Raw genomic sequence first — 27,647 nt, 5'->3', positions numbered from 1 at the left:
AAGAGAGAGGGAGAAGGAGTGGCGGAGGAGGAGAGGGGAAGGAAGAGGGAGGAGAGAGGGAGGGAGAAGGAAGAGAGAAAGGGGAGAGTGGGAGAGTGAGGGGATGACAAAGGGAAGGAGAGAGGCCCAGTTCATCTCCAGTCACACCTGCCACCCTAGTGCAAATTGATGGAAAAAGCCATCTTGGATCCTCTGGCCTGGGGTCAGCTGTCCCAGCTAATAAATAGTGTGTGGAATCCAGTCCAGTCCAGTCCTCATGATTTTGATGCTGTTTCAAGCCATGGAACATTGAAGCGGCTTGCTGTGTAGGAGTTGGTACCAGGATTGCTGTGTGGATCAGTTTGTGAGTGACAACTACCAATTCCAAGACATAGAGCATCTGACCATGACCTTTTCTTCCTTTGCTTTTTATTTTGTCCTTCCTAATACTTGATGTGAAAGACAGAGACATCATCTTGTGACCCTAAGGTGAGGACAGGAGGGTGAAGTCCTGTGCTTTGAGGTCAGCAGTGAAGAACGGTGGCCAGGCAGCTTCAGCAGGGCCTGAATTCCATCTCCCCAGCAATCCGTACAATTCTTGAAGTTGCATAAGCACTTAGATTTTCCACAGTGAACTATTTCACTCGGAGGGTTTCTCCCTCTTCCAGCTGAATTTAATGTAAACTGACTCGGCAGGCTTTTAAGGCCTTGTTACAATCTCAAAATGAAACATGACATAATTGTGTGTAGCAGTATCAGATTTCAAATATAATGGTGCCAACAGTAAGCAAATCATCTGCCGCTGTCTGTACATCTGTGTATCTATGTACCTCTTGTCATCTATCACTAAAAAGCAGACATAAATAGAAATTGAATGTATAGTCAAATGTCACAAATTTTATTTTCACTGAATTACCTACTCAGCCTCTCAGAGCCCAGAGTTGAACAACGTCATCCATTTTGGAGGAAGGAAACAAAAATGTAAGGTGCCTAGATCTTTGCTAACATTAAGTAAATTAAGAAATTACTTTTTATATTAAGTAAATGAATCTTTATAACAAAAAGAATATTCTGCTAAATAGGTATTCATAATTAATGGATGTTATGAAAAAGATGGATATTCCTGTTACACTCATCCACCTATTCCTGACTAAAGTTGAATGCTTTGAACTTGTCCTAAAGCTCAGGCTAGCAGAAACTGTGGTGTGTCTACCTTTGAATTAAAAATATAGACCACAAAGTTTGTATAGGAATTTTCTCAGCCCACGGCAGATGGGTGGAACTGACGGTTGCAGGGACTTTTCCACACTGACTTTGCTTGGGCTAATCTATTTCTATAACTTTAATACTAAAATAAAGTTTTAAGAAAAAAGAGCACAATTAAAGAATTTTTTTAACTGGTGGTTGGCCCTGCCAACACAATAACCCAGTCAGGGTGATCACTCTGGGGACTTTAAGTCATCTCAAAACAGCCAGGCTGGTTATTCATAGGACAATGTCTGGGATTTCTGCTTAAGTATAAAATGGCATTACAAGGCTGACCTTTTTTTGTTTTTCTTTTGTCTGTCATGTGGGTTGAACTCAAGGTCTGGCATTAGCCCTGAATTTTTTTTTTTCTCAAGGCTGGCACTCTGCCACTTGAGCCACAGCACCACTTCAGGTTTTCTTTTTTCTTTTTTTTTTGCCAGTCCTGGGCTTGAACTCAGGGCCCTGGGCACTGTCCCTGAGCTTCTTTAGCTCAAGGCTAGTACTCTACCACTTGAGCCACAGCACAACTTCTAACCTTTTCAGCTTATGTGGTACTGAGGAATCAAACCCAGGGCTTCATGCATGCTAGGCAAACACTCTACCACTTACTCACTCAGCTCTGCTTCGGGTTTTCTGGTAGTTAATTGGAAATGGACTTTCCTGCTTGGCTTGGCTTTTAACTGTTATCCTCCGATCTCAGACTCCTGAGTAGCTGGGATTAATGGTGTGTTTTTCTTTGTTTCCCTCTCAGAATATTATATAAAAAGAAATATAAAAAGAAATGTACTTATTACCTGACTGAGGTTAACTGTAATCCCTCTGTACAGCATCTTTACAATAAAATTTAAATTAAAAAATAAAATACTGAGATCTAGAAAAAATGTCCTACAAAGTTATTTTAAAAATAAATTTAATGCAATCATCTTAGGCTATGTTTTCAACGAAGAGCCTCATTTTTTATTTAAATTTTTTATAATTATATACAAAATCATGACAACTATTTTTGTACTTCTACCTTTCACATACACATCAGAAAAATAGTTCTGTAGGTTTAGTTGGCTAAAGTAAAGAGAAGATTTTTAGGAAGATTTTTGGTGAGATGTAATGCAATTTGTCTTGCTATTGGCCTGTAGCAATGTTTATTAAAGTCAACATTCAGGAAAGCAGCAATTTTACTTCACTCTTGTCTAATGTGGATTACATTGTTTTCTTCTGATTTCTATGGAGTTTGGATCATTTCTCACCAAAGGAATTCATGTTTATTCAGAGTTCTTTCCTTCCCTTTCCTTAGTCTGCTAGTGTTGATATAAGCAGCTTGGAATACTTTAATTCTTACAAGACAGATAACTTAGTTGACAATGACTTTGGCATACTTGGTGCAGGCTAAACATGTTTATTCAGGTAAGTTTTGTTAAGCAGGCCTTTCCCAAGCTTCCTGCTTACTAGTCAGATTTCACATCTGGCTCCATTCCTAACAAAATGAGAAAAGTGATCATTTGTAATGAAAGTAGAAATGTTGTTCACTTTCCCAACATTAGTCATGAAAAGTACTCAAATAACTTTATAAAATGGTTTCCTTAAAAATGAAACAAGTTGGGGCTGGGAAGGTGGCTCAGTGGTAGAGTGCTTGTCTTGCATGCATGAGGCCCTGGGTTCGATTTCTCAGCACCACATAAGCAGAAAAAGCTGGAAATGGCTCTGTGGCTCAAGTGGTAGAGCACTAGCCTTGAGCTGAAGAGCTGAGGGACAGTGCCCAGGCCCAGAGCTCAGGCCCCAGAACTGAAAAAAAATGAAACAAGTTAAAACCAAGTGCTTCTTTTGTATAATCAAGAATAAATGTTTATATATCAATGGCTATTTTGTAGTCTTAGAATGATCACTTTTTGTATGTTTTTGTACTATCATATCTCAAAAATGAAATGATATTTAATCATGGGTGGGGAATAGCCTATGGAATACAGATTTTATTTTCTGATACAATGTATGGAATATGCATGTATATGCATATAAGTATATATGATACATATTCTCAGTCTATATTATATAATCATTGAGGTGTATATGCCAGACCCATTATTTTTATTTTTGGTAATTTTGAGAGGATTAAGGTTGGGCTATGATAAATGGACAAGATTTAACTGTGAATAAATGCATACGTGTATTTTATACACTTAGCATTAATCACTAATATGACTGATGTTTTTATCATTTGTAAGATATTAGTCATATTGCTTGACATAAGTATAAATGCATTAATATGAACTATGTAATTATCAATTGTATTTGGCCTCAATTCATTGACACAAAGCTGTAGTCATCTACCACATGGGATGTGGCTTGATGTCTAGATCCCACAATTTCTGCATGTTGGTTAGTCAGTGTGGTTAACAACAACAACAAGAAAGATTAAAATATTTAAAATGAGACTGCTAGTGGTTCATGCTTGTAATCCTAATTACTCAGCTAGTGGTTCATGCTTGTAATCCTAATTACTCAGGAGGCTGAGGATTGCAGTTGGAAGTCAGCTGGGTCAGGAAAGTCCATGAGACTCTTATCTCCTATTAACAGACAAAAGGCCAGAAATAAAGCTGAGGCTCAAGCGGTAAAGACTGCTAGCCTTGAGCCAATAAGCTCAGGAACAGTGCCCAGGTATCAAGGTTAAGCCCTAGGACTAACACACACAAACACAGACAGACACACGTGCTCATGTGTGCATGCATGCACACGTGTGTGCACACACACACAGAGACAGATTAATAGTATAGAAAATCAGGCACTTTTTCTTCTTCTGCATTTCAGGTCAATTGGACAGTACAGCATATGTTTTATGTATTAGTTTTCTCCCTGCCTTGGGCAAATATCAGTGAGTGGAGTTAGTGTGTTGTAAGATATGCATGAAGTAGGTACCCTGTACTAGGGCCATAGTGGAATGGGTGGGTAGCACACCACTAATGCAGAGAAGAATACAAACCAGCTCAATGACATTTTAAAACATGACCCTCTCCCATAAGCACCACACAGATACATCTAGAAACACTAACACCAAGAAGTCTCAATTATGCCCTTTGGGTAATCTGCCAACATCCCCTTCACTCTTTCATCATAATTCTACCACATTTCCTAATTGGGAAATACTTGGGGAGCTTTCTGGTATTGAAATACTATGAGTGGTGGGCCTACAAATTGCTGTAACTGTGTATGATTTGGGGTGCACATAGAAACACTTCTCTTGGATATATAAATAGGAATAAAATTTCTGGGACACAGTGATGTTTCCAACTTTTATTGAGACAACCAAAATATTTGTGAGTTAACTCCACCAACTCTCTTCCCTAGGTGTTTCAAGTAGTCACTAATACTTGGTATTCATCTTTGAAACAGTATTTTCAGCTTCATATTAGATATACAGTGATACAGTATTATGATTTCAAGTTACATTTCTGTGATGTTGAATTATTCTAACCACATTTTCACGTATTTACTGTTCCTTTGTGTATCTCTTCTGTGAAGAATTTTTATAATTATTTTCTCTTTTTGATTTATGACAGATTCCAGAAGCTGGTATTTTGTTAGGTTGTATTTGTTTACGAAGACTTCTCCTCTGTCACTGGCTTGCATCAAATAGCATTATTGAGGGACGACTTGTCTCCCTTATACTATTTTCCCTTTGGAAACATACAACCACTCCTAAGGCTTAGCTATAAAGAAGCACATCTTCCATCCCAAAAGGCTTCCTCAGACCTTTTGCAGTCAATTTGTACCCTGATCTCTATCCACAGACAACTGGGAATCTATGTTGGAGCAGTTATGGCTTTCTGAAAAAATATTTCTGGAACCTGAATTAAAGAGCAAGCTTCAGATGTTAAAGGGTCTTTTTTTTTTTGTCAGTTGTGGGGCTTGAACTCTGGGCCTGGGCGTTTTCCCTGAGCTCTTCAGCTCAAGGTGAGTGCTCTACTGCTTGAGCCACAGCACCACTTCCAGTTTTCTAGTGGTTTACTGGAGATGAGAGTCTCACGGAGTTTACTGCCTGGGCTGGCTTTGAACCATCATCCTCAGATCTCAGCCTCCTGAATAGCTAAGATTACAGGCATGAGCCATCAGTTAAGGGGTCTTAGATATAGAACTACTTGCTTCTCTTTGACCCGTAATAAATAAAACTTCTTTGTCCTAGGACCAATTAATGCCCTTCCCAGTTTTCAAACTTTGGAGTTTTATCTTCCAGAGAGAAATTATTAGCATTCCAAAGTATTACAGAAGAATATAAAGCAAAAGTTGCTCTTGCTTAAAAAGGGAAAAGAAGAGAGCAATTGTCCTAGTCCTATGTAAAAATCATAGATGAAGCTAGTCATTGGTGGCTCATACCTGTAGTTCTAGCTACTCGGAAGCTGAAATTTGAGAATTGTGGTTCAAAGCTAGCCAGGTCAGGAAAGTTCATGAGACTCTCTTATTTCCACAAAACAAACAAATATAGAAGTAAAGAAGTGAGTCAAGTGGTAGAGCAGAAGTCTTGAGCAAAAAAATCTCAAGGTCCTGAGTTCAAGCTCTAGTAGCAGCATGTACACACACACTCATACACACACACACACACACACACACACACACACACACACTGTATCATAAAAACACTGTCTTTTGTTGCTATTCAACATGAAGAGACAGTGGGAATTAATGAGGGAGTCTAGATGTTTATCATTTCCCAACTAATAAATGCTCAAGAAGATTATTCCAATCAGAAAATACTAAAAATAGCCAAGTGTTCCTGGGACCTGCACTAGAGACAGAGTGAGTTTCTGTGACTGATGAATTTCATCTTGCTGAAATGGAGTTGCTGGAAGTCCTCTGTGGTAAAATAAACAACAACAACAACAACAAAAAGGTGTTTCAAACACTCAATGAAATCAACTGACCTTAACCTTCTAAAGAAATCCAGCCAGGGATTATCACAGCCAAATATGGTGCCCTGGCACAGTGTTAGTTGTAGGTCAAGGGAATTTGGAGCAGCAGATGCTAGAGGAGGCTCTACACTTGTGACTCATTTCTGCTCAGTCTGGCCCCAGCAAGGAAGAAAATGATGACCACTGGTCTTTCTCTGAAGAGTTTTTATTAGCTGAATTCATGTGATGTGAAGAAAGTCTGCAGTCTGTGAACACATGAACAGACTTTTGTCAGACTTTGATGAGCTTCTATTTTGGCCTCAGTCATTTACAAAATCTATTTTCTTTCCTTGATCCGATATATTTTGTCCCTGTCCACTGTCTATTTCTCCATGTCCATCAAATTTTCCTAATTATCATTTAATCTTTCCCTTAACATTCCCTGCTCCCTATCTAAAAGGAAGGAATATAAGCTTCTATCCTATTTTGTGCTAATGACTAATTACAAGTTTTATCTGCAACAAATCGGTGTATGTGACACATTTGTGTAGATTTTCCCTCCTTTATAATCTATTTGTTCCCACATCTATTCCCACATACCTTCAGTGGGAAAAGAGAAAGAATACTTTTTTTTTTAACCCCTACACTTCTTATAGTTGTTTAGGGTTTAGAGGATTCATTGATAGTATTCTTCAATTACAGTTATCAAGGTTTCTCAGTCTTTTGTTTCAAGGTGGAATTGTTTCAGACAATTTTTTGGGGGGTCCAGTCATGGGGCCTGAACTCTGGGCCTGGGCACTGTCCCTCAGCTCTTCAGCTCAAGGCTAGCGCTCTACCACTTGAGCCATAGTGTCACTTCTGGCTTTTTTTTTCTGCTTATGTGGTGCTGAGGAATGGAGCCCAGGGCTTCATGCATGCGAGACAAGCGCTCTACCACTGAGCCACAGCGCCACTTTCAGCTTTTTTACTTTTTGCTTATGTGGTGCTGAGGAATCGAACCCAGGGCCTCATGCATGCAAGGCAAGCGCTCTACCACTGAGCCACCTTCCCAGTCCTCAGACAATTTTTTTTCTGTGATATTTTTTTATCTACCCATGACCCTCCAGAATATACTCTGCCACTTGAGTCACACTGCCATGCCGCTTGATGATGTTTTGTTTTTGAGATCAAGTCTTGCTTACTCTGCCTGAGCAGGCCTCAAGTCATGATGCTCTTGCTTCTATCTCTGGAGAATACTTGCACTACTGGCATATGCTGCCACACCTGGCTCTGAAGGGCCTTAAATTCTTAAAACATTGAATCTGGAAGGATTAATATGATTTGAGTCACATTAAAGATGGTTGGTTCCTTTATTCTTAGGATTTTTATTAAATGGCCTATGCTGTAACTTAATGCTATGGAGAAACTTGGAGCTATCTATTATGAAAGTAAACTATTGAAATTAAGAAAAAAATTTCTATTTTAGTAAATATGTTCAGCCCTAGATTACAGATTCTATTGGAGATGTGCAGACACCACATCTCTGTAGCGTTTCCATATGTATGCATTTAGTGGTACTCTGCCACACATTAGAACACATACAGGTTCTAATCACAGTTGAACCTTCACAGATCACAGTTCATTCTCTGACTTTGTGACTGCTCACCGATGGCCCATGACAAATGCCATTACAGGCAATCCCTCTGTAATCCCCATGCTTGTGGGCTTAAGCAGCAAAGTGGATTTTTTTTTTAACTATTTCAGGAAGGACGTCTACCTCCCTTTGCCATTTCTCCCGAGTTGGGTCTCTTTTGTATAAAAGTAGGTATAGCTGGGCACTGGTGGCTCACACCTGTAATCCCAGTTAATCAGGAGGCTGAGATCTGAGGATTGTAGTTCAAATCTAGCCTGGGCCGGTAAGCCTGTGACTCTTATCTCCAATTAATCACCAGAAAATCGAATGTGGCTCTTAAGTGGTAGAGTGCTAACCTTGAGCTGAATAGCTCAGGGATAGCACCCAGGCCCAGAGTTCAAGCCATATGACTGACAAAAAAAGTAGGGATATCAGAAATATTGTTAACCAATAAGTGAACACTTTTCTCAGTAGAGTAGTTAGGTGGGAAAAAAATCTCTTGTTTGAAAAATCCTTATTACCTTGTTAACGTACCATACCCTCAATTGCTTATTTGTAATAAGTCTTTGCTTATTGTAGTAAATAGCATAATCTTATGTTCAAGTCTAAAAGTTCTATCAGAAAAGTCACAATAAATTTCTATTAAATAATTCCTTTTAATAATTAACAGATATAAATAGTTTGTGGTGAAAACAATAAAGTTGTATCAACTCTGCACAATTTCCAAGTGATTTCTAAAAATTATATTCATCTAATCACATTCACAATAATAATTGAACAATCATGATTATAACTTTATCTTCCAAATAATTTTCTCATTATATTCGATGGCTTTACACCGTATCACAGTAAGTTATGATATTACAGTGATTGGCAATCTGGAAGAAATGAGATAAAATTCTTTTAAGGATATGTAGAAAATAGAAATACAATAATTCATGTCTTTTGCATAAGTTTTATGGACACAAAAATATTTCTTGTGCAAAAATAAATTACATACTTTATATTGAAACGCTACTCTATTAAAGTATTTAGAAAGTAGTTACATTCATTTTGGGCAGTATTCTCAAAGGTCCTTGACATTCCCTTGGGTATGATCAAAGGAGGGTCTCATGTGAGAAAAACAGCTTATTCTCAAAGGAAAGGAAATGATACATGGAACAGAATCAATGTAAATACCCAAGTTTCGTATGATAGAGATACCAAAATATTCACTTAGAAAATATATTTTTTTCAAAGCCTTTGAGATGACACACTTCTAAAATTCGTTTTTAATCATACTGCCCAGTAGATTGCCATCAAATTAGCATTGCAGGCTCTCATTCCCCCCCACCCCAGGATCGAAAGCACACGTTTTATAAAGAGGTAGCAACTTTGGCACCTGGTGTAATAAATAGTTTTCCCTGTGGTGAGCGGGTGTCACATGCAGACAACCTGACTTCCCCTATGGCAGAGGTATGTCTGAGCCCAAATTCTGCTGGAGTACCTGCCGAACAGGTGCAAGAGTAAGATATGATTTAAACTTAGCCAATTTGGAAACATGTTTTGACTTAGCCACGAGGGACCCCTGCAAGGCAGCTTGGGAATGATGAGCGTGCTTTCGGTCCTTTCTCCTTTTTTGCCTTACTTTTCTTTCTCCCGGCCTTATTCTTGTTTGCCTTCCTTTTCTTGTCTTCTTTATACCAGGGGCCCCAGACCCCCCCATTGAGACGTGGGTTACTCCTGGGATCTTTAGCAGGGTACCTGACTGGAACTGCAGTCTTGTTGAACTGGGAAAGCCTCCGTAGAAGCTTCTTCACGATCCCTGGATACCTGCTGGAGAGGTCCACCCTCTCGTAGGGGTCAGCTGTGATGTTGAAAAGCCATAGGCTTTTGCCAGTGGACAAAGTGATCCGTTCATTGTGCCACCGGTTGGGCCCGAGGTTGCTGAACGACTGCGGGGGCACCCAGTCACCATAGCCAGGGTTGCCTGTGAGCAACTTCCAATGCTGCACTCGGATGGCCGACTGGATGGCAGTGTTCCAGATCCCATAGCCAGCAGCCCAGGAACCATTTTTTGCTTTGGTATACATGGGGTCAATGTTGTGCAAAATATCTACTCGGGGTGAACGGAGCCCCTCACTAATGGTCTCCCAGACATCATATCCATCGAGCTGAATGTCTTCATCGATCTGCCCTTCGGCCAGGGAGATCAGGGTGGGGTACCAGTCCGTGATGTGCACAAGTTCCTTGCACACTGTGCCTTTGTTTTTCAGAAGTGGGCTATGGACAAAGCCAACAGCTCGGATCCCTCCTTCCCAGTACGTTCCTTTGCTACCTCGGAGCGGCCAGTTACTTCCACCTGCCATGGGCTGACCCCCATTGTCTGAAGAGTAGATGATAATGCTATTGTTGTAGAAACCGTATGCCTTCAGAGCCAGGGTCACGTTGTGGATGGCTTCATCCAAGCAGGAGAGCATAGCGGCGTACCTCCTTCTGTTTATGTTGATGATGGACCGGTAGTGTTCCAAGTACCTGCCTGGGGCTTGCAGTGGTGAGTGAACCGCTTGATAGGCAATATATAAAAATATAGGCTTTGCAGGATTATGGGAAGCTAAGATTTGCTGCACTCTCTGAGTGTACATCTGTGTGGAATATAAGCCGTTGTCATAATCCCAGGCCGCGTGGTCATTTTCGTACAAGTCGTAGCCACAAACCCCAGGGCTGTCACATTTGTAGTGTGTGTAGTAATCACCACTTCCCAAGAGGGAGCCAAAAAAGGAGTCAAATCCTCTCCTCGTGGGCATGCATTCTTTCCTGTAAAAACCCAAGTGCCACTTGCCAACCATGTGTGTTGAGTAGCCCACCTCTTTCAGCTTCTGAGGTAGGGTTGCATTGTCCAGGGGTAAACAGTTGGGCTGGGTGGGTCTTATGATAGAGTGCTGGAGTCCTGTGTGTATCTGATACCTTGAGAAGAAAGTAAACACTTCGTCAGGGCAGGGCAAAAGAGATGATGCTCATTATGAATGGTATCCATATCAAATGTTTCTAGGAAGATGAGCTTTACCCAAATCATATATAATCAACTCAGGATTCCTATTCTTCACTGAGAAGTGATACTCTAATTAGTTTGATATTTAACATTGAAAATGCATTGGGATCTGAATCTGTACTTTTTTTTTTACATCCTTTTATTGTTATTGCAAAGGTGGTTTACAAAGGGATTACTGTTACGTAAGTCAGGTAAAGAGTGCATTTCTCTTTTGGACAATGTCACCCTTTTCTAGCTCTCTCCCAGTTTGGGTCTGTACTTTTTAAGCTAAGATATTGTTGCCTATCTCAAAGTTTTTTGAAGGTTGTTATAAGAGAATTAATTCAAATCATTGTTAGTCTTTTCATTATGTGACAGGAAACTAACAATGAAAGCACAGCATTGGAGAATTCTTGCTAATGTTTTCCAATTATGATCTTACGTTAGCTTCTAAATTATTCCCCTGGATCATTGTTTCAAACTTACTCTTAGGAATATATGCAAAATTGCACAAAAACGTCTTGATTGCTTGTCCAACGATAGTTCACATTTAGTATCCAGCCAATTGGAAAGCTAACAAGAGAATAAGAGGGCATCTGATGACAGAATACTTAATTGTTAAAAAGCTAGTTTGAAATAGATGTGGGAGCTAGAGCCGAGAATTATACTTTTCCCAATAACAACAGGAAATGAGTCTTTGTTTCCCACTGTCATTTGTATTTCAACCATTTATTGCCTAAGATCGGTTTCTATAGGTTACAATTTAGTGATTGTTCATTTCTAACATTTCATGGGCTTTTTCTTTTAGAAGCCATTATTATTCCACAAACGCATGCATTTTTAAATGGGTCCTGATGTATCTGTTCATGACACTTTAAAAGAGATGGACTGGAGTTATTCTATAAATTCAAAAAATACTTGCTATAGAATAATACAAAAATAAAAGGAAGAGGAGAAATTTGCAGAAGATTATTAGAGTAAAGGTGATGGCAATTCTTGGAATGAAATTAGAAAAACTAGCATTGATTCCCAAAATACAGTATTTTCACAGCCATTTATCCTGAGGGGCTAAAATATTATCCATGCTTTAAATGAATGGGTCAGTTCACCTCTAAATTTGCAGATGGTGTTGCAGTGTAATGATGATTGGGTTTAGAGTGTTAATGGCAGGCATACTCTGATGGTTTTGTGGGACTTGAGCTATTAACTGATGACTATTGCAAAGCTGGATTTGATACATGGAGAGTTGAACATTCTTGATATTATATGGAGATGACTTAGATTCCTCTGATACAGAGAGCAGAATAACTTTTCTGAAACACATAACACATGTAGATTTTTAATGATTGTCGCATGGAAAATAGAGTGTAAAACTAAAAATGAGAAGCTTCAAACCTTTAGTCATCTCTGACTAGAAGTAGAAGAAGCTATAAGTGTCATACAGCTTCTATAAGCCACTAAATATTTCTCATTGTAGTAATAGAAAGGTATAAAGGAAGAGGCTGGTAGAATACTAAGGAGTAGGGACGGAGTGTTGGGAAAGGACTTAATTAACATTCTTTCACTTTATTTATGCACTTTATCATCATCATCATCATCATCATCAACATCATCATCATCATCTATTTTCTTGGGTGACTGCACCTTTGATGTTTACAAAGATAGAGCAGGACATTTTCACAATTATTCACCTGAAACTACAAAATGTATTTAATCTTCCAGGAATATAATTTTTAACCAAGTGATTCAGGGCTGTAGTCAGTGCAAAACTAATGAATTGGTCTTACTGTGAGGAATATTGACCATGAAGGCTGTTCATGAATAGTTTGTAAACGCAATAAAAGGCTGCACTCAGTAAAAAACACATACATTTTTCATCTTTTACCACAATCTCATGCAGACTCCTACTGTACAACAGCCACTAGAATATCTATAAAAAACATACTTCCATTGTATAATGAATCTAAACAAATTAGCAAGTTAGAGATTCTGAAATAATTACAAGCATAATTCAAATAACAGCCAATATGGACAATCAACACAGACAGAGAAGTTTGTATTTCCCCTCCAATTCCATCTTTGTCATTCATAGTTGGTGAGCAAAATCATACCTACTACATGAGAGGACATTCTTAAATAATCCAGGAAATGACAGGCACCATTAGCTCATGCCTATAAACTTGGCTACCCAGGAGATTAAAATCTGAGGATCATGGTTCAAGGCCAGTCAGGGCAGCAAGTTCCATTTTCTCTCCAATTAACTTCTACATTGCTGGAAGTAGAGCTGTGTCTCAAATTGTAGAGCACTAGGCTGGGGCAAAAATATTAATGGACAGTGCCCAGGCCCTGAGTTCAAGCCTCACATACACATACACTTCCAGGAGCTGTTTCTACTATAATTCTCTTCTCCAGGGTGATGCTCTGATTAAATAAGATCTCATGTACTTGTCAAAGGTTTTTATGTCAGAAAAGTACTGAGTTGAAATTCTGGGTATGAAATTATAAACCAGCCCAAATCAAAAATGGTTATTTAATTTTAAATAGTGTTAATTGGGAAGTGTTTGTAATCAACACAGACATCTAATTTAATATTTGATTTCCATATTTGAAATGTAAATAAGAAGATTACTAGCAGATATGCTAATGATTCTTCCATGATTAGCTATTGTTCCAAGTTTAATTATGGCAAGTCCTTCTAAATATATTGCTATCCTGTCTTCTCCCAAAATATTGGTGACTTTATCTGTAGTTCCTTATTGGAAGAGTAGATTTAACAGTGACCACCATTATATTCTCATCATGGGATAATGAATATCTGCAGTCTTTAGTTAGACATTTACACATACATAGAACACAATAAAATATTATATAAGAATAACTTACAATGAAGAGGTTTAGAATACATGAATCAAAGTGGACCTAACTTTCATTATTTGAAAGTAATTTACTTTAGAACATTAGTCAAATTCTTTTCTAATGCAGTCTACAGAACAATACAATTTACTGTAACATTAAAAAAAAGGTGAAGCCTGGCACTGGTGGATCATACCTGTAATCTTAACTACTCAGGAGTCTGGGATCTGGGGATGGCAGTTTGAGGCCAGACTGAGCAGGAAAGTCCCTGAGATTCTTATCTCCAATAAACTACTCAAAAAAGTTAGAATTGGCCGGGCGTCGGTGGCTCACGCCTATAATCCTAGCTACTCAGGAGGCTGAGATCTGAAGATGGTGGTTCAAAGCCAGCCCAAACAGGAAAGTTCAGGAGACTCTTACCTCCAATGAACCACTCAGAAAACTGGAAGTGGCACTGTGGCTCAAGTGGTAGAGCGCTCGCCTTGAGCTGAAGAGCTGAGGGACAGTGCCCAAGTCCAGAGTTCAAGCCTCATGACCCACAAAATAAAGAGTTAGAATTGGTGCTGTGGCTCAAGTGGTAGAGCACTCATTTGAGCAAAAGAAATTCAGAGACAATGCCCAAGCCTACAGTCCAGCCCCAGGACTGGCAAAGAAAAAAAACAAAAAAGTGAAATGAACCACATGTCAGCTAATTTTACATGTGAAACTGGCTAAAGCATGGTATCCAGATATCTGGCCAACCATTCTTCTATATTTATTTTTTTAAGTGCTTTTGAGGTGAGATTAACATTTAAATCAGGGAAGTCTGATAATTATAAAGTAATCTGTTTATGAGACTCACCCTTTACAGTATGGGTGGGCTTCATGAAATCAGCTGAGAAACATAGATAAAGAATAATCTCTCCCTAATAAAGAATTGTGTCAATACATTGTTACTGATTTTGAATTGAAATAGGAACCCTTAGACTAAGTCCTTAAAATTAATCTTTGTCTCTTTTTTCTCTCTGTATAAGTGTGTGTGTGTGTGTCTGTGTGTGAATATGTGAACATGTGTCAATACATTCTGTTGGATCTATTCTACTTTCTTTTTCAAGAAAATAATAACTATTGCAGCAATGAGATGTACAAGTTTTATGTCAAAAATGAACTTTACAACTTTGATGGGGGGGAAGGAGAGGAGGATTGGGTAGGGGAGTGAGGGTGGGGGTGATGGGAAGAGATGGGAAGGGGAAACAAAGGAGGAGGCTACAATGCTTGATAAGAAATGTACTCATATATCTTGCCCATGTACTTGTAACCCCTCTGTACAGTATTTTCACAATAAAAAAAATAAATAATAAATGTATTCACTTTTGAATGATATTGATCATTGATATTTCTTGAACTAAATTTTAAGGATAAAATAATATGAAATTTGAAATTTGAAGAAAATAGCTGAAATCTTCATGATCAAGGAGATCACAGTAAACCTAATTCTTTTCTTTAAAAGGAAACAGTAGAAGAAATTGAAAGTAAGACAAAATACTTTTGCTTGTAGCAATGCAAATGAATTTTGTTCAATAAGATACACTTGATCTCTTCCCTATACAAAAGATCATTCCAAAAGTTTATTTTATACATAGTAACCAGCTTTTTCTTCAAATTTTCATTTGAAATAGAATTGGAATTTTAATTGTTTCCTCTTTAGTTAATGGCTTTAATTGGAATATTTGAGTAGGAATATTTGTACCCTTCGAACTTACACATTAAAGAAAAACAATAGCGCATTAAAAAATTAAAACAACCCAAGGAACAAATTTTGAAGCCCAAATACAAACAGCCATGCTGTGGTGAGTTCTTTGTTAGTTTCCCTTCAAATACCCATTCCTGGCAATATGTCAGGAAAGGCCAGAAATTACTACAATTTTAGGTAGAATGCTGATGTTTTACTTCTCTAATCCTAACTCCTCAGGAAGCTGAGCTCCAGAGGACCAAAATAATTTGCTTTGCTCTTATTGGAATATGAACTAAAAATAAACGAGAGCACAATAAAAAAAATGAATTGTAAGTTCTTTCTAACACTATTCACCTAATTGTGTAAAGAAAGTAAAAAGTAAGTGACTGTTTATTCCTTCAATCTTTCTGGTGTCTTTTCTCCAGTTTAATATATATATCTCCTTTATATTTTTCTTGAACTGGAAAGAACAGAGTCTTTGATCTCCAAATTTAAAGAGAACAGAAATCCTAAATGTAACCATGTCTTCTAACCACTTGCATAAAGACATGCTCACACCAAGAACATTTCGCACATCCAATGTCATTTTAATACCATAGCACATGTAATTGAAAGACAAGAATATCAACATATTGAATATAACCCAAATATCATGTTTTGAAATGGACCAGCATCCAAAATTATGCACACAGTCTCCACTGAACATTTTAGAGTTAAAAAAAGAAATCAAGAAAGATGAGCTAATCGATACACAGTAAATGTGTCTATATGTTATATATACGCACATGACAGTAAATATGATTCATATATTTAATATACTATACTCTCCAAGTTTTATATCAAACTTACATAAATCTACATTACGTTTTGCCTCAAGAATACCAATACATCCATAATATTTTGTATTTGCAATAATAGGACACTTCGTTTTCACACACAGTATTATAAGAAAACAAATGCAATATTTAAACTAATTTTGGTTATTTGAATTTATGACTCTTCTGGTTTCCTGTATGGTGGTTTCTGGATTTTTTTTCTCTTTCTAAATGTGTTAAAAATTTCCATTAAAAAGTGATATTATTAAATTAACATACAGTATTTGAACCTTCAGCAATTAGAGGTAAGATATCAGCAAGGTGGAACATAATCAAAGTTGGTGACTCACTATACTATTTTATGAATAACAGATTCTATTGACTTAATGGAGAACACAAAAATTTTAATTTTCCTCAATAATACATAAATAACAATTTTTATATAATATTTATATATTCAAATATTTTAAGCCATAATTTTAGGTACTCTTAACAATGATTTAACATTGAAAATAGTGGCTTTTTAAAAAGATTTGGGAGATGGTAAACGTCCTAAACAAGTATTGCAGAATTTAACAAAAATGAATAGAAGAAAGTTGAAACATGTTTTGTCTAAGAGGGTGGGGTAGGGCTTAAGAGGTGAATGGAGAGAGGAAGGGTGGACAAAAGCAGCTTCAACAAAGGAGAAATCCAGACTGGGTAACTGGAGGGGAAGGGTGGGGCAGGGAGAGAAGGAGAGAACAAAGGAAGAGGTGAAATTGAACAAGGTGTGTCCAATGGAAACCTCTTTGTACAACTACTTAAAAGTAATAATAAATTCAATAAACAAAAACATAGTATTCTATAGTTCAGAAGTCTCTTAATAAAACATCTTTATCTTTTGTTTAATTTGAGAATATTAAAACAAAATGTTTGAGCAAGTGTGATATAGCAAAATACTACTACCGTATCTTTCTGGATATAAAATACGTTCCTTAATCACAGGGTTTTGAAAAGTAAGACTTTAAAGTTTTAGCAAACCTAAAAGACTTCTCTATATCACCAAAGGTTTGGAAAAAAACACATTTATTATTATTAAGCCTCAATATGGGGCTTAAACTTAGAGCCAGGGAGTGTACCTTAGCTTTTTTGTTCAAGACTGGCACTCTACCACTTGAGCCACAGCTAGACCTCTAGCTTTTTGTGATTAATTGGAAATAATAACTAGTATATATCTGAGACAAGCAGAAAAGGTCAGATAAGATGATGATAGGCGAAATGAACCCCAAGATAAGAACAAAAATGTTTTTTTCTTTCTTGCTATTGTTTCTAACGTATTTATAAGGTGTATTTTGTTGCTTTGTATGTCCCTCCCCCGCGATATAACCCCTGTTTTCACTGTATTTGATGTTGGTATAATTTGGGACAGGGAAGGGAAAAAAACAAATTGTTTAAATAGGGATACAGGCAGACCCACTCCAACAATGAGATGTACAAGATGCTAATGTTGAAAAATGAACTTTACAACTTTGGCAGGGTAGGGGAAGTGTAGTTGTGGAGATGGGAGGGAAGGGATGGTAGGGGAAAAACAAAGGAGAAGGCAACAATGCTTGATACGAAATGTACTCATTACCTTGATCATGTAACTGTAACTCCTCTGTATAGTTATTTTCACAATAAAAAACTTACTAAAAAAAAGAGTCTCATGGACATTCCTGCTGGCTTCAACCTGCAACCTTCAGATCTGTCTCCTATGTAGATAGCATTACACCTGCACCAGGGAGGAAAACTTTATTCATTCATGTGCCTTTCTTCAAAAACTCCCTTAGCGTTAACAAATATGTAAGCATTTTTGGAACTCTTTTTTTTTCTTTTTCTTTTTTGTGAACATACTGTACAGAGGGGTTACAATTACATGGGCAAGATAATGAGTACATTTCTTATCAAGCATTGCAGCCTCCTCCTTTGTTTACCCTTCACATCCCTTCCCAGCCTCCCCCCGCCACCCAATCCCAATCCCCCCCACCCCCCGCACCAAAGTTGTAAAGTTCGTTTTTGACATGACAACTTGTACTTCTCATAGTTGCATCGGGTCCACCTGTATCCTTAAACGACTTGTTTTTCCCCATCTCCTTCTTGGAACTCTGACAGGCATATTCAATGTCACGTTTCCTAGTACCTATGCTGTGTTATTCTACACAGCAAGTGCTTCTATAGAAAATGTTCGGTTCATAGTTGAAAACAGTCAGGATTCTAGACTATTTTCCCAGCATTACATCATCCCTGTCCTATTCCTGGGAATTGCTTGTTTATGGTGCACTACTGGTTTTATGCCAATTATGGCAGGCTATCATATTTGAGCAGCATATATTGGAAAATTTAATAGCTCTATAGTTCTGAGAGCTCTGAGAAGCATCTGCTGTGTAACAGGAAGACTGCAGCCATTCTTGACTGCTTCTCAGCTTGACATGTAATATTTACATTTTCTGAGGGCCCACATGGCAACAAAGCTCAAACAGTTTCTTAAAGTTCACTAGTATAACATTTGCTATCTCTCAGCAATACTTTCTGGCTAGAATTTAAGATATGGTCAATAATAGAGAATGGCTCTTTCAAGTCTGTCTCTGTGTGTGTGTGTGTGTGTGTGTGTGTGTGTGTGTGTGTGTGTGTGTGTGCGCATATTTTTCCACCTGTACTGAGGCTTGAATTCTTGGGTGCTGTCCTGCAGCTTTATCCACTGAAGGCTAGCTTTCTTCCATGTGAGCCACAGATCTATGACTGGCTTTTTGCTGGTTAATTGGAGGTAAGACCTTTCCTGCCTGGGTTGGCTTCAGACCATGTTCCTCAGATGTCAGCCTCCTGAGTAGCTAGGATCGCAAGAGTGCGCCACCTGAACCTGGCTCCACTTGATTTTAAAATAAGGAATACGAGGGAATTTTCTTTCCTCTAGGTTTTTCCTCCTTTTAATCAGAGAAAGGAGTCCAGCTGAAGCTCTATGGAGCCACCGCCACATGTGATACACACAGGTACACACTATGGTTTCTCTGGAAATAAAAGGAAATCCACATAAAATGTATTGAAAAAGTGATTACACAGAGCAAATAATATCAGCTGCCAATAAGGAGGAATCTGCTTCTGGAAGAGCAGATCCTCCATTTCCTCCTCTTTGAAGTGATTTAGATATGCTGAACTCTCCTGAAGGAAACCCTTCACACAGAAGAAAGGAAGAAAGGAATTTTCTCTCCGCAATCAGCTTTGCTTTCATACTCTTCCAACACCTGCTCACCTTCTGCATCCTTCTCCCTGCTCGTGGTCCTCTGGGGACCTATCACAGCTCAGGTATTAAACCCCAGCCTGATGTGTCCTGACCTAGTAGTAGGTTTGGTTTGGTAATAAGAAAAGGCTATGGAGAAACATATAAAAGTGACGTTGAATTATTCCACATGAACAGTTGGGAGATCAATATTGAAAGACAGAAGAGAAAAAGTGGAAGAGGAGGAGAAAGGGAGGAAAGAATATGAGAAGAGGAGAGAAAGAGAGGGAAAGAGAGTGGGGAGAAGGGGAAGAGAAGGAAGGACAGAAAGAAAGACAGCTAGACACTGATTTTGCTCTAAAGGCTGCAAATTCTGGAAGTATGTAAAATCTGTTGGGTCATTCATGTAAATATCAAACTGCTGCAGTGATAGTTTCCTTTAATTTTAGCACCACTGGTTATAAAGGCTTGTACATGAAGACACTATGCCTGCCTTCCTGAGCTAGAGAGGCAGATGAAGGGGCCTCTTGCTCTGGAATTTGTTCTCAGACAACGTTATATTCAGCATACATTTGTGCAGCCGAAGCAGCATGGCAATGGTACTGAGAAATTCTGTTCCTTGTACTAAGTGGTGCCACCTCTGTCCATGAGTAGGAATTGGGAAGAAGAATTTGCAAGCAAATTGGGTAAATAAAAGTTTCCTATGTTTGAGAAAGTAAACGTAACTAGGCATTGGTGGCTCATGCCTATAATCCTAGCCACTCAGGTAGCTGAGATCTGAGGATCAAGGTTCAAGCCAGCCAAGACAGGAAAATGTGGGAATCTTATTTCCAATTAGCCACCTACAATCTGGAAATGGATTTGGGGCTCAAAGGGTAGAGGGCTAGCCTCTTTTTAAAAAGTGGTAGAGGACTAGCCTCTTGAAAAAAAAAATCAAAATTAAGGTCAGAGCCTAGGCCCTGAGTTCAAGCTACAGGATTGGAACAGAAAAATGTAAAGGTATAATTAATTAATGTAACAGACTGAAGGAAAAATAATCTTAAGGGTTATAATTTAATTTAAATCCAAGAACAGAAAGCTATAAAAATGTAGGGGAACAGGAGAAGTGGTAAACCTAGAATCCTGATGATACAAGAGGTGGAGAAAAGATCATGGATCAAGACCAGCGTCAACAAAAAATCAGTGATATTCACTCAAACACAGACGAGATGTGGTAGCACATGCCTATAATCCCATTTATTTAAGAAACTTGTGGCTGTACCCCTTCCTCCCCCAACAGAAGTATCACAGTCCAAAGCAGGCCATGCAAAATCATTAGATTTTTTTAAAAAGAAAATACAAAGAGCAAAAGAACCCCTGTTTTCACTGTATTCGATGTTGGTATAATTTGTGGAGGGGAAGGGAAAAAACAAATAGTTTAACTAGGGATACAGGCGGACCCACTGCAACAATGAGATGTACAAGTCGTTATGTCGAAAAATGAACTTTACAACTTTGGGGGGGACAGGGGGAATGGGAAAGGATGGGAAGGGGAAACAAAGGAGGAGGCAACAATGCTTGATAAGAAATGTACTAATTACCTTGCCCATGTAATTGTAACCCCTCCATACAGTATCTTCACAACAAAATAAAAAAATTAAATTAAAGAAAAGAACTTGGGGTGAGGCTCAATGACACAGAGTCACTTGCCTAGCAAGCACAAAACCCTGAGTTCAGTTCCCAGTACTGCAAATAAACAGAATCAAATGAACAAAGAACCATACTTATCACCTAGTCCTCTAGACTGTTTTAGAATATTCCTAGTAGGGGGAGATTCAGTTACTCATCCAGACATCTTATTTTCCTTCTGAAGCACTGATTCATTGAAAATAATTTATTGGGATTCATTTAGGTTCTATTTTTCTGGAACCTTGATTAGTGGTGAGTTCCTTGGAAATTACAATTCTTCTCACTACACGAGCAAGATTAACCATGCTTCTGAGATTTCTATTATTTCAGCCTATCCACATGCTGAAAGGTATTTGAGATTGTCAGTGTCCTTTTAAAATCTGCCACCTTGATCACATTGTTACAGATGTGGTCTCAGCAGTGTGAAATTCAATGGGATTGCTAATTGCTAGGTTCCTTGATCTGAAACAGATACTTCAGTTCTCTTATGGCAGCACACTAGAGCAGGAGCCTTCAGGCAGATGAAACCCAAGGCATTTTCTTCCCTGCTAAGCTCTTCTTAAACCAGGTATTCTGCATCTTGTAGGAGGTCAGTTTATTTTGTGAATCTACACAGAGAACTTCCCATTTCTTTAAAGTGGATAGAGGTACTGGGGGTTGAGCTCGGTGCATTTTTAGGCAGGAGCTTTACTTCTTCTTTTTTTATTTATTTTTGTGTGTGTGTGTCAGTTGTGAGGCTTGAACTCTGGGCTTGGGCGCTGTCCCTCAGCTCTTCAGCTCAAGGCAAGCGCTCTACCACTTGAGCCACAGCACCATTTCCAGTTTTCTGGTAGTTTATTGGAGATCAGTGTCTCCCGAACTTTCCTGCCCAGCAGCTTTGAACAGTGATCCTCAGATCTCAGCCTCCTGAGAAGCTAAGATTACAGATGTGAACCATTGGCACCTGGCAAGTTATTTTTATTAATAAAAATTAATCATTATACATTAACTATGAAAAGGAATTTCACTGTGATGCTTATAATATGAACATACTATGAGCAGATAATGCCATCATATTACTCTTTTTTAACTGCTTCCTCCTTTTCAATAGTTTTGTTCCATTGTACTGTTTTCCTACATACATTTAATATATTCCAATATGTCATAATGATAAAATGAGGGCTGTTTGGGGGCATATTGTTGAGTGGTAACAGTGGAAAGAAAATGGTGACAGAAGAATATTACTTTATTTTTTAAGCTAAGGCCTCACATTTATATCCACTCTAGCCTATACCATCCTATTTATACTTCCTATAAATTAATTGAGTTGGAGTCTTGTAACTTTTTGCCCTGGCCAGCTTCTAACCAAAATCCTCCTGATCTCCACCTTCTAAGTAGATGGGATTACAGGCATGAGCCACCATGTTTGGCAAGAATTTCTCATTTATCAGTTCTTTATCTCATTCTTCTTATTATTTAAAGTCTAAAAGTTATTTGCTTTTGTCAGCCAATATATTGGTGATTCCTTCTATTCACTTGGGAAAATGTCAGTGTCTTTAAATTAAATTTTGTGTTAAGGGATTTGAAGATCAAGAACTGGCATAGAACAAAGCCTTAGGAGTATGTTATTTTTAAATTTAAAAGCATTACCTTTGCTACAAGTCTTATTGAAATTGGAATAGGATGTATGTTTAGTTTCCCCTGATATACACCATGCTAGAACAAATTTACCTGATATATTTTGGATGTGATTTCTTCTCAAGTAACCTAAGATGAATTCTAATAATCACCAATTCTTTTAGTAACCTACTCTATAACAATCAGTTAACTCATCAAAAAGTTATTTTATTCTTAGTTCAGACAACTTTAATCCATCTATTGGCTAACCTTGTTTCTCAAATGTATGTTTTTCTTTTTATGAAATTGAGATGTAATACATATTCAATATTAGGGCAGACTTGTTATTATAAGTCTTCAGTGACTACTTTAAAACATTTTCAGCACGTTTTAATGCCCAGAATTGAACACATCATTTAATCCATTCTAAATTAAGCTAATGGTTCGAATCCTTCAACCCATGTCAAGTGCTTCAGTACCGAGTAACCCTAAGTGAGGTAGTGCTGAAAGAAAGCACTAGAGGGCGATAGAACGCTGAGAAACAGTTCTAGGACTGACCGTGTTGGCGATACCAATAGACCAATAGGACCTTTCTTCAAAGAATGCAAGCCCTCTGTTAAGAATGGCAAACCCAAGCCTACCTGGAATCCTGGTTTAGATCATGCTCACAAAAGAACTTGGGTAGAGTTTTACCATGTTCATGTGGATCAGCCAGCCAGGACTCAATGGAACCACAAAGCAATGCTATGACATATTTTGGAAGTCTGTTATCAATGCCAGATGAAATAGCCTTGAAATGAGGAGTCTGGGTATCACGGTTGAAGTCTGTGTTCAAAGCTCAGATCAACAAAGTGCAGGATCTGTAAACATTGGCTACAGTTCTTTGTTCGGAGCGTCTACTAGACGTCTAGGCATGAAGCAACTATCCATTCTTGGAATGATGTTTTTTGCTTTAAAGTAGTATCGTTACATTACAAATAACAAAGGGGAAAACAGGGGCTTAAGAAATTTAAGTAGTGGAGCTAGGACTTGGACAGTTATCAATTGAGCGGAAAAGCACTTACTCTCCATTCTGAATGGCCAGATTCCATAGGAGAACTCGAGAAGGGAATATGGTCGAAAGCCTGGTAGGCAATCTCTTCCAAGACCTGGCTTCTCTCTTAGAACTTGTGTAGAGATAATGCATCTCATTTGGGGTTTGTTTTTTGCTACTGATACCTGTTTGCATTGTCTCTTGCCATTGGGATTTCTGTTATGTTTAAGGACGATGTAATGAAAATATTCTGAGAAGGACTTCAATTTTCTCTTTAAAGTTTTGAAGTCAATATACATGCTGTGAGCTTTGTGTAGTTCTATGTACTTAATAGAAACAGTGTGAAGATTCTCTAACCAGTTTAATATTAAATAGGAACTGTACCTTTGACTCAAATATTAGCCATGTATTTCACGAGTGGCCACATGAAAAAACAAATATTTAGGAATTAATGGAGGAAATATTTGAAGGAGATAAAATCATGCTTAAATTTAGCATCTGTAAAGCTAATTTTAGGTAGATGAAAAAATGGAAAGAATGACTTAATAGGATCTAAAACTGATGAGCCTTCCACAAGTTAAGAGTGAAAACAAAGAGCTATGAAAAAAACAATCCAAGTAATTCAGAAAGATATCTCAAGCAATACTGAGGTCCCTGGTATTGGAGAAACATGAGATGTTTGAATAAAATTGTTCAAGAAAACAGAGTTTAAGAATTCAGAATGACAGCAGTTTTAGAAGTATTGGGAGCATTCTAAGACATTTGTTGCAACTGATTCAAATTTTTCCATGACGTTAATGAACAATGTTTCCATAGCAGCTTTCTCTCATCCAAAAATAAACAACAGACTTTCCCAGGCAGATGGAAAACAGACAAAATTAATCAGATTTATGAACTAATATTTATAATATTTGCTTGAATTTTCATTTTTATAAGTACATGGATTTTCAAGTGCCTATAAAAGAAATGAAACTATATACATACAACATATATCTAAATATCACATATGTTTATAATGTATGTAATATTGCATATGTAATATTACATTGTCTTTCATAGTTTGAATTTCTATGGCTGTGAGATGGGTTTCTATGATATTTAGATATAAGTATTTCTATGTACATATGTATTAAATATGTGTATGTATTAAATATGTATATGTATATATAAATATTGCTAAATATTACATATATGTATATACATATATCTAAATATTACATATTAAATATTTGAATGCATCTATATATTGCACATACACAGTCCACTTCTAGCTCTAAGAACTATAATTGTTCAATTTTTATGTCAAGCAAAACATCTAGAATGTTTTGTTTCATGATACGAAAATTTCTTCCCTTATTTCATTTCAGATTAAATAAATATATCTTACAAATCCACATCCATTTCCTTAAACTAGCTGCATAAATTATCTGGAAGTTAAAGATTTTTCCTGTTTTTTTTTTTTTTTAGGGGAATGTATGGATCTACAGATGTTACCAGTAGGTGGAGATTTATGTTACAGCTCAATTCCACTCATACTAGCATCCAACTTGCTGTGAGCAGGGCCATGGCTTTGATAAGCAGTGCTGTTTCTAAAATGTTGCTGAATACCAAAAACTTATGCTATAGGAGCCAGAGGCCTGCAACCTTTTGAATTCATTCTACTGCAATGATGAGCATCTTTCCTTTTGCTATTTTTCCGGATACATATCTGTCTGGAGTTATTTTATTCCCCTCTTTCATTGTATAAACTTATCTATGTTCTTTTCATTCTCTTCTCAATTTCTTGACTTATATGGGACCATATAACATCTGCTTCCAAATGCATGCCAGATGGATTAACATTGATTATTGGGGAAAAATATCTGAGGGAAAGGAGACCTACCTCGGTCAGAAGAGAAAGAAGAACTATAAAGCAGACAGTGATTGTCAGGAAGAAACTAAAACCACAGGTCAGAGTTTCAGCAGATCCAATAGTATGGCAAAAACCCAGTTTATACTGGGCTTACAGACACTCTGCACTTATTTTTCTCTTTCCCAAATTCTAAGCAAAATCTACCAGAATACACTGGCAGTTTGGTTGCTATTATTTCACTCAGCTTGGTCTTAAGTCTATATGGACTCAGGGTGATCTAAGTGATGACATAATTAAACAGGACATAGGATAGTAAAGGAGCCATCTAGGGGAATAAGGCCAGGTCTTCTTCTGGAGCTAAAGCTATAGTTTATGATTATGATTATGATTATTATTAAACTATTGGGATGTGGGGAGCCTGGTTTTTCCCAGCAACAAACTCACATGGACAGAACTCAGTAAATGCTATGTAAGTTATGATTAGCATCCTAGAGGATGACCCAGTCCATATGTCGCTTTGTTTAACCTTCAACATGGTTGTAATTTACATTTATAGCTCAAGCTACAGTTGAGGCTTAGGAGAAGAAATCTAGTGAAAATCACCTACCCCCAACGTAATACTTTAAACCAGACCTTTTCAATGCCAAATAAGTTATTTAATACCACATCTAGTATGATTCCCACCTTTTGCTTCCTTTTCAAAAATGTCTAAATATGGTCAAGGTTGCAGGGCTAAGAATGCTGGAGTTATATCTCTTAATGAAATTTTATGACCGAAAAACACTGTCCGTTGTTATCTCCCAGCCATAGAAGCTGCAAACTAATATTTTCTGAAGATAATATTTCCGAGCCATCTATGCTATGATGTGGGAACGATTTGTTGAAACTCATTCAAATGCTTTTGTTTGATTCTACTTATGGCCAAAGTTATTTTTTTGCTGTATGCTGAAGCTGGTAGTTTAGACTGTAGCCATGAAAAACTGATCAAACCCTAACCACAGGAACTCTGATATTTATGAACTAGTGTTCCATCTATATGGGCTGTCAATGTCCAAGAGTGAAGAATAATGGTTTCAAGGGAGTGTGTTGAGCTACAATGTAGCTCAGTGGTAAAATGCTTGCTCTAGAACATGCAATATCCTGGGTTCAATTCCCAGTACCAAAAACAAACAAAAACAAACAAACAAAACCCCAAACCTTCAAAGCATACTCATTTAAAACATCTTTGCCTAAGAAGCTATCTTAGTACTATTTTTGTTGTTGTTGTTGTTGGTCATGGGGCTTGAACTCTGGGCCTGGGCGCTGTCCCTCAGCTCTTCAGCTCAAGGCTAGTGCTCTACTACTTGAGCCACAATGCCACTTCTGGTTTTCTGAGTGGTTTATTGGAGCTATGAGTCTCATGGACTTTTCTGTCAGGGCTGGCTTTGAACTGCCATCCTCAGATCTCAGCCTCTTGAATAGCTAGGATTACAGATGTGAGCCACCTCGCCCCCGGCATTAGTAGTCACGATTTTTGAACTAAAGATGAAAAATGTATGTTTATTAAAATTATGTATATTATATATACTATATATAAACATAATAGATAAACCTGTCTTCCAGCAATGCATCTTCCAAGACAGTTATAGTCTTATGTTAAGCAAGTTGGGCTTGTTTTTATTTAAAGGCCTGAAATCCTTCTGTCATGGCAATATTTAAGAGGAGTGCAGGGCAGATTTTAAAGGACAAGTTTTTAACTCTTGCTTTAAAAGAAATGTGTGTTCACTTTTACTTGGGGTAACATATGAAAATATATAGTTGAAATAGGGGATTGTTTAAGTTCTGAGTAATTCAATCAAGAATGTTGCTTTTCGTTTAAAAAGGCAAGGTGAATCTGCACCTCGGGTGGTCTCCCGGAAATCTCTGGTACTGTCTTGGAGTGTCAGTGCTCCACCCTTCAATAAAATCTTCTAAGTTAAAAAAAAAAGAATGTTGTTTTTAATGGGTGCTGGTGGCTCACATGTACAATCCTAGATATTCAGAAAGTGGAAATCTGGAAGTTCACAGTTCCAAGCCAGTGTGAAAAGTCTGTGAAGGTCCATCTCAAAATAACTAGTAAGAAACAGACTGAAAAATGACTCAAGTGGCAGAACACAAATCTCACTACTGCTTCCACCTCTGT

The 27,647-nt window shown here is 37.7% G+C and overlaps 1 protein-coding gene across 1 annotated transcript in view; it reads right to left on the bottom strand.

Annotated features, from left to right (window-relative positions):
- Positions 1-8,371: 8,371 nt before the first annotated feature.
- The window catches only part of Arsj (arylsulfatase family, member J), a 52,786-nt gene continuing 33,510 nt past the window's right edge, over positions 8,372-27,647 (bottom strand). Inside the window, exon 2 of the mRNA XM_013023764.1 lies at positions 8,372-10,659. Within this exon, the coding sequence (XP_012879218.1) occupies positions 9,264-10,659 (1,396 nt within the window). The 3' untranslated portion in view covers positions 8,372-9,263. The remainder of the gene's footprint in view (positions 10,660-27,647) is intronic.

The sequence above is a fragment of the Dipodomys ordii genome, unplaced genomic scaffold (assembly GCF_000151885.1).
Source record: "Dipodomys ordii isolate 6190 unplaced genomic scaffold, Dord_2.0 Scaffold70, whole genome shotgun sequence".
NCBI classification, from domain to species: domain Eukaryota; kingdom Metazoa; phylum Chordata; class Mammalia; order Rodentia; family Heteromyidae; genus Dipodomys; species Dipodomys ordii.
This window is presented reverse-complemented; position numbering and strand designations above follow the sequence as displayed.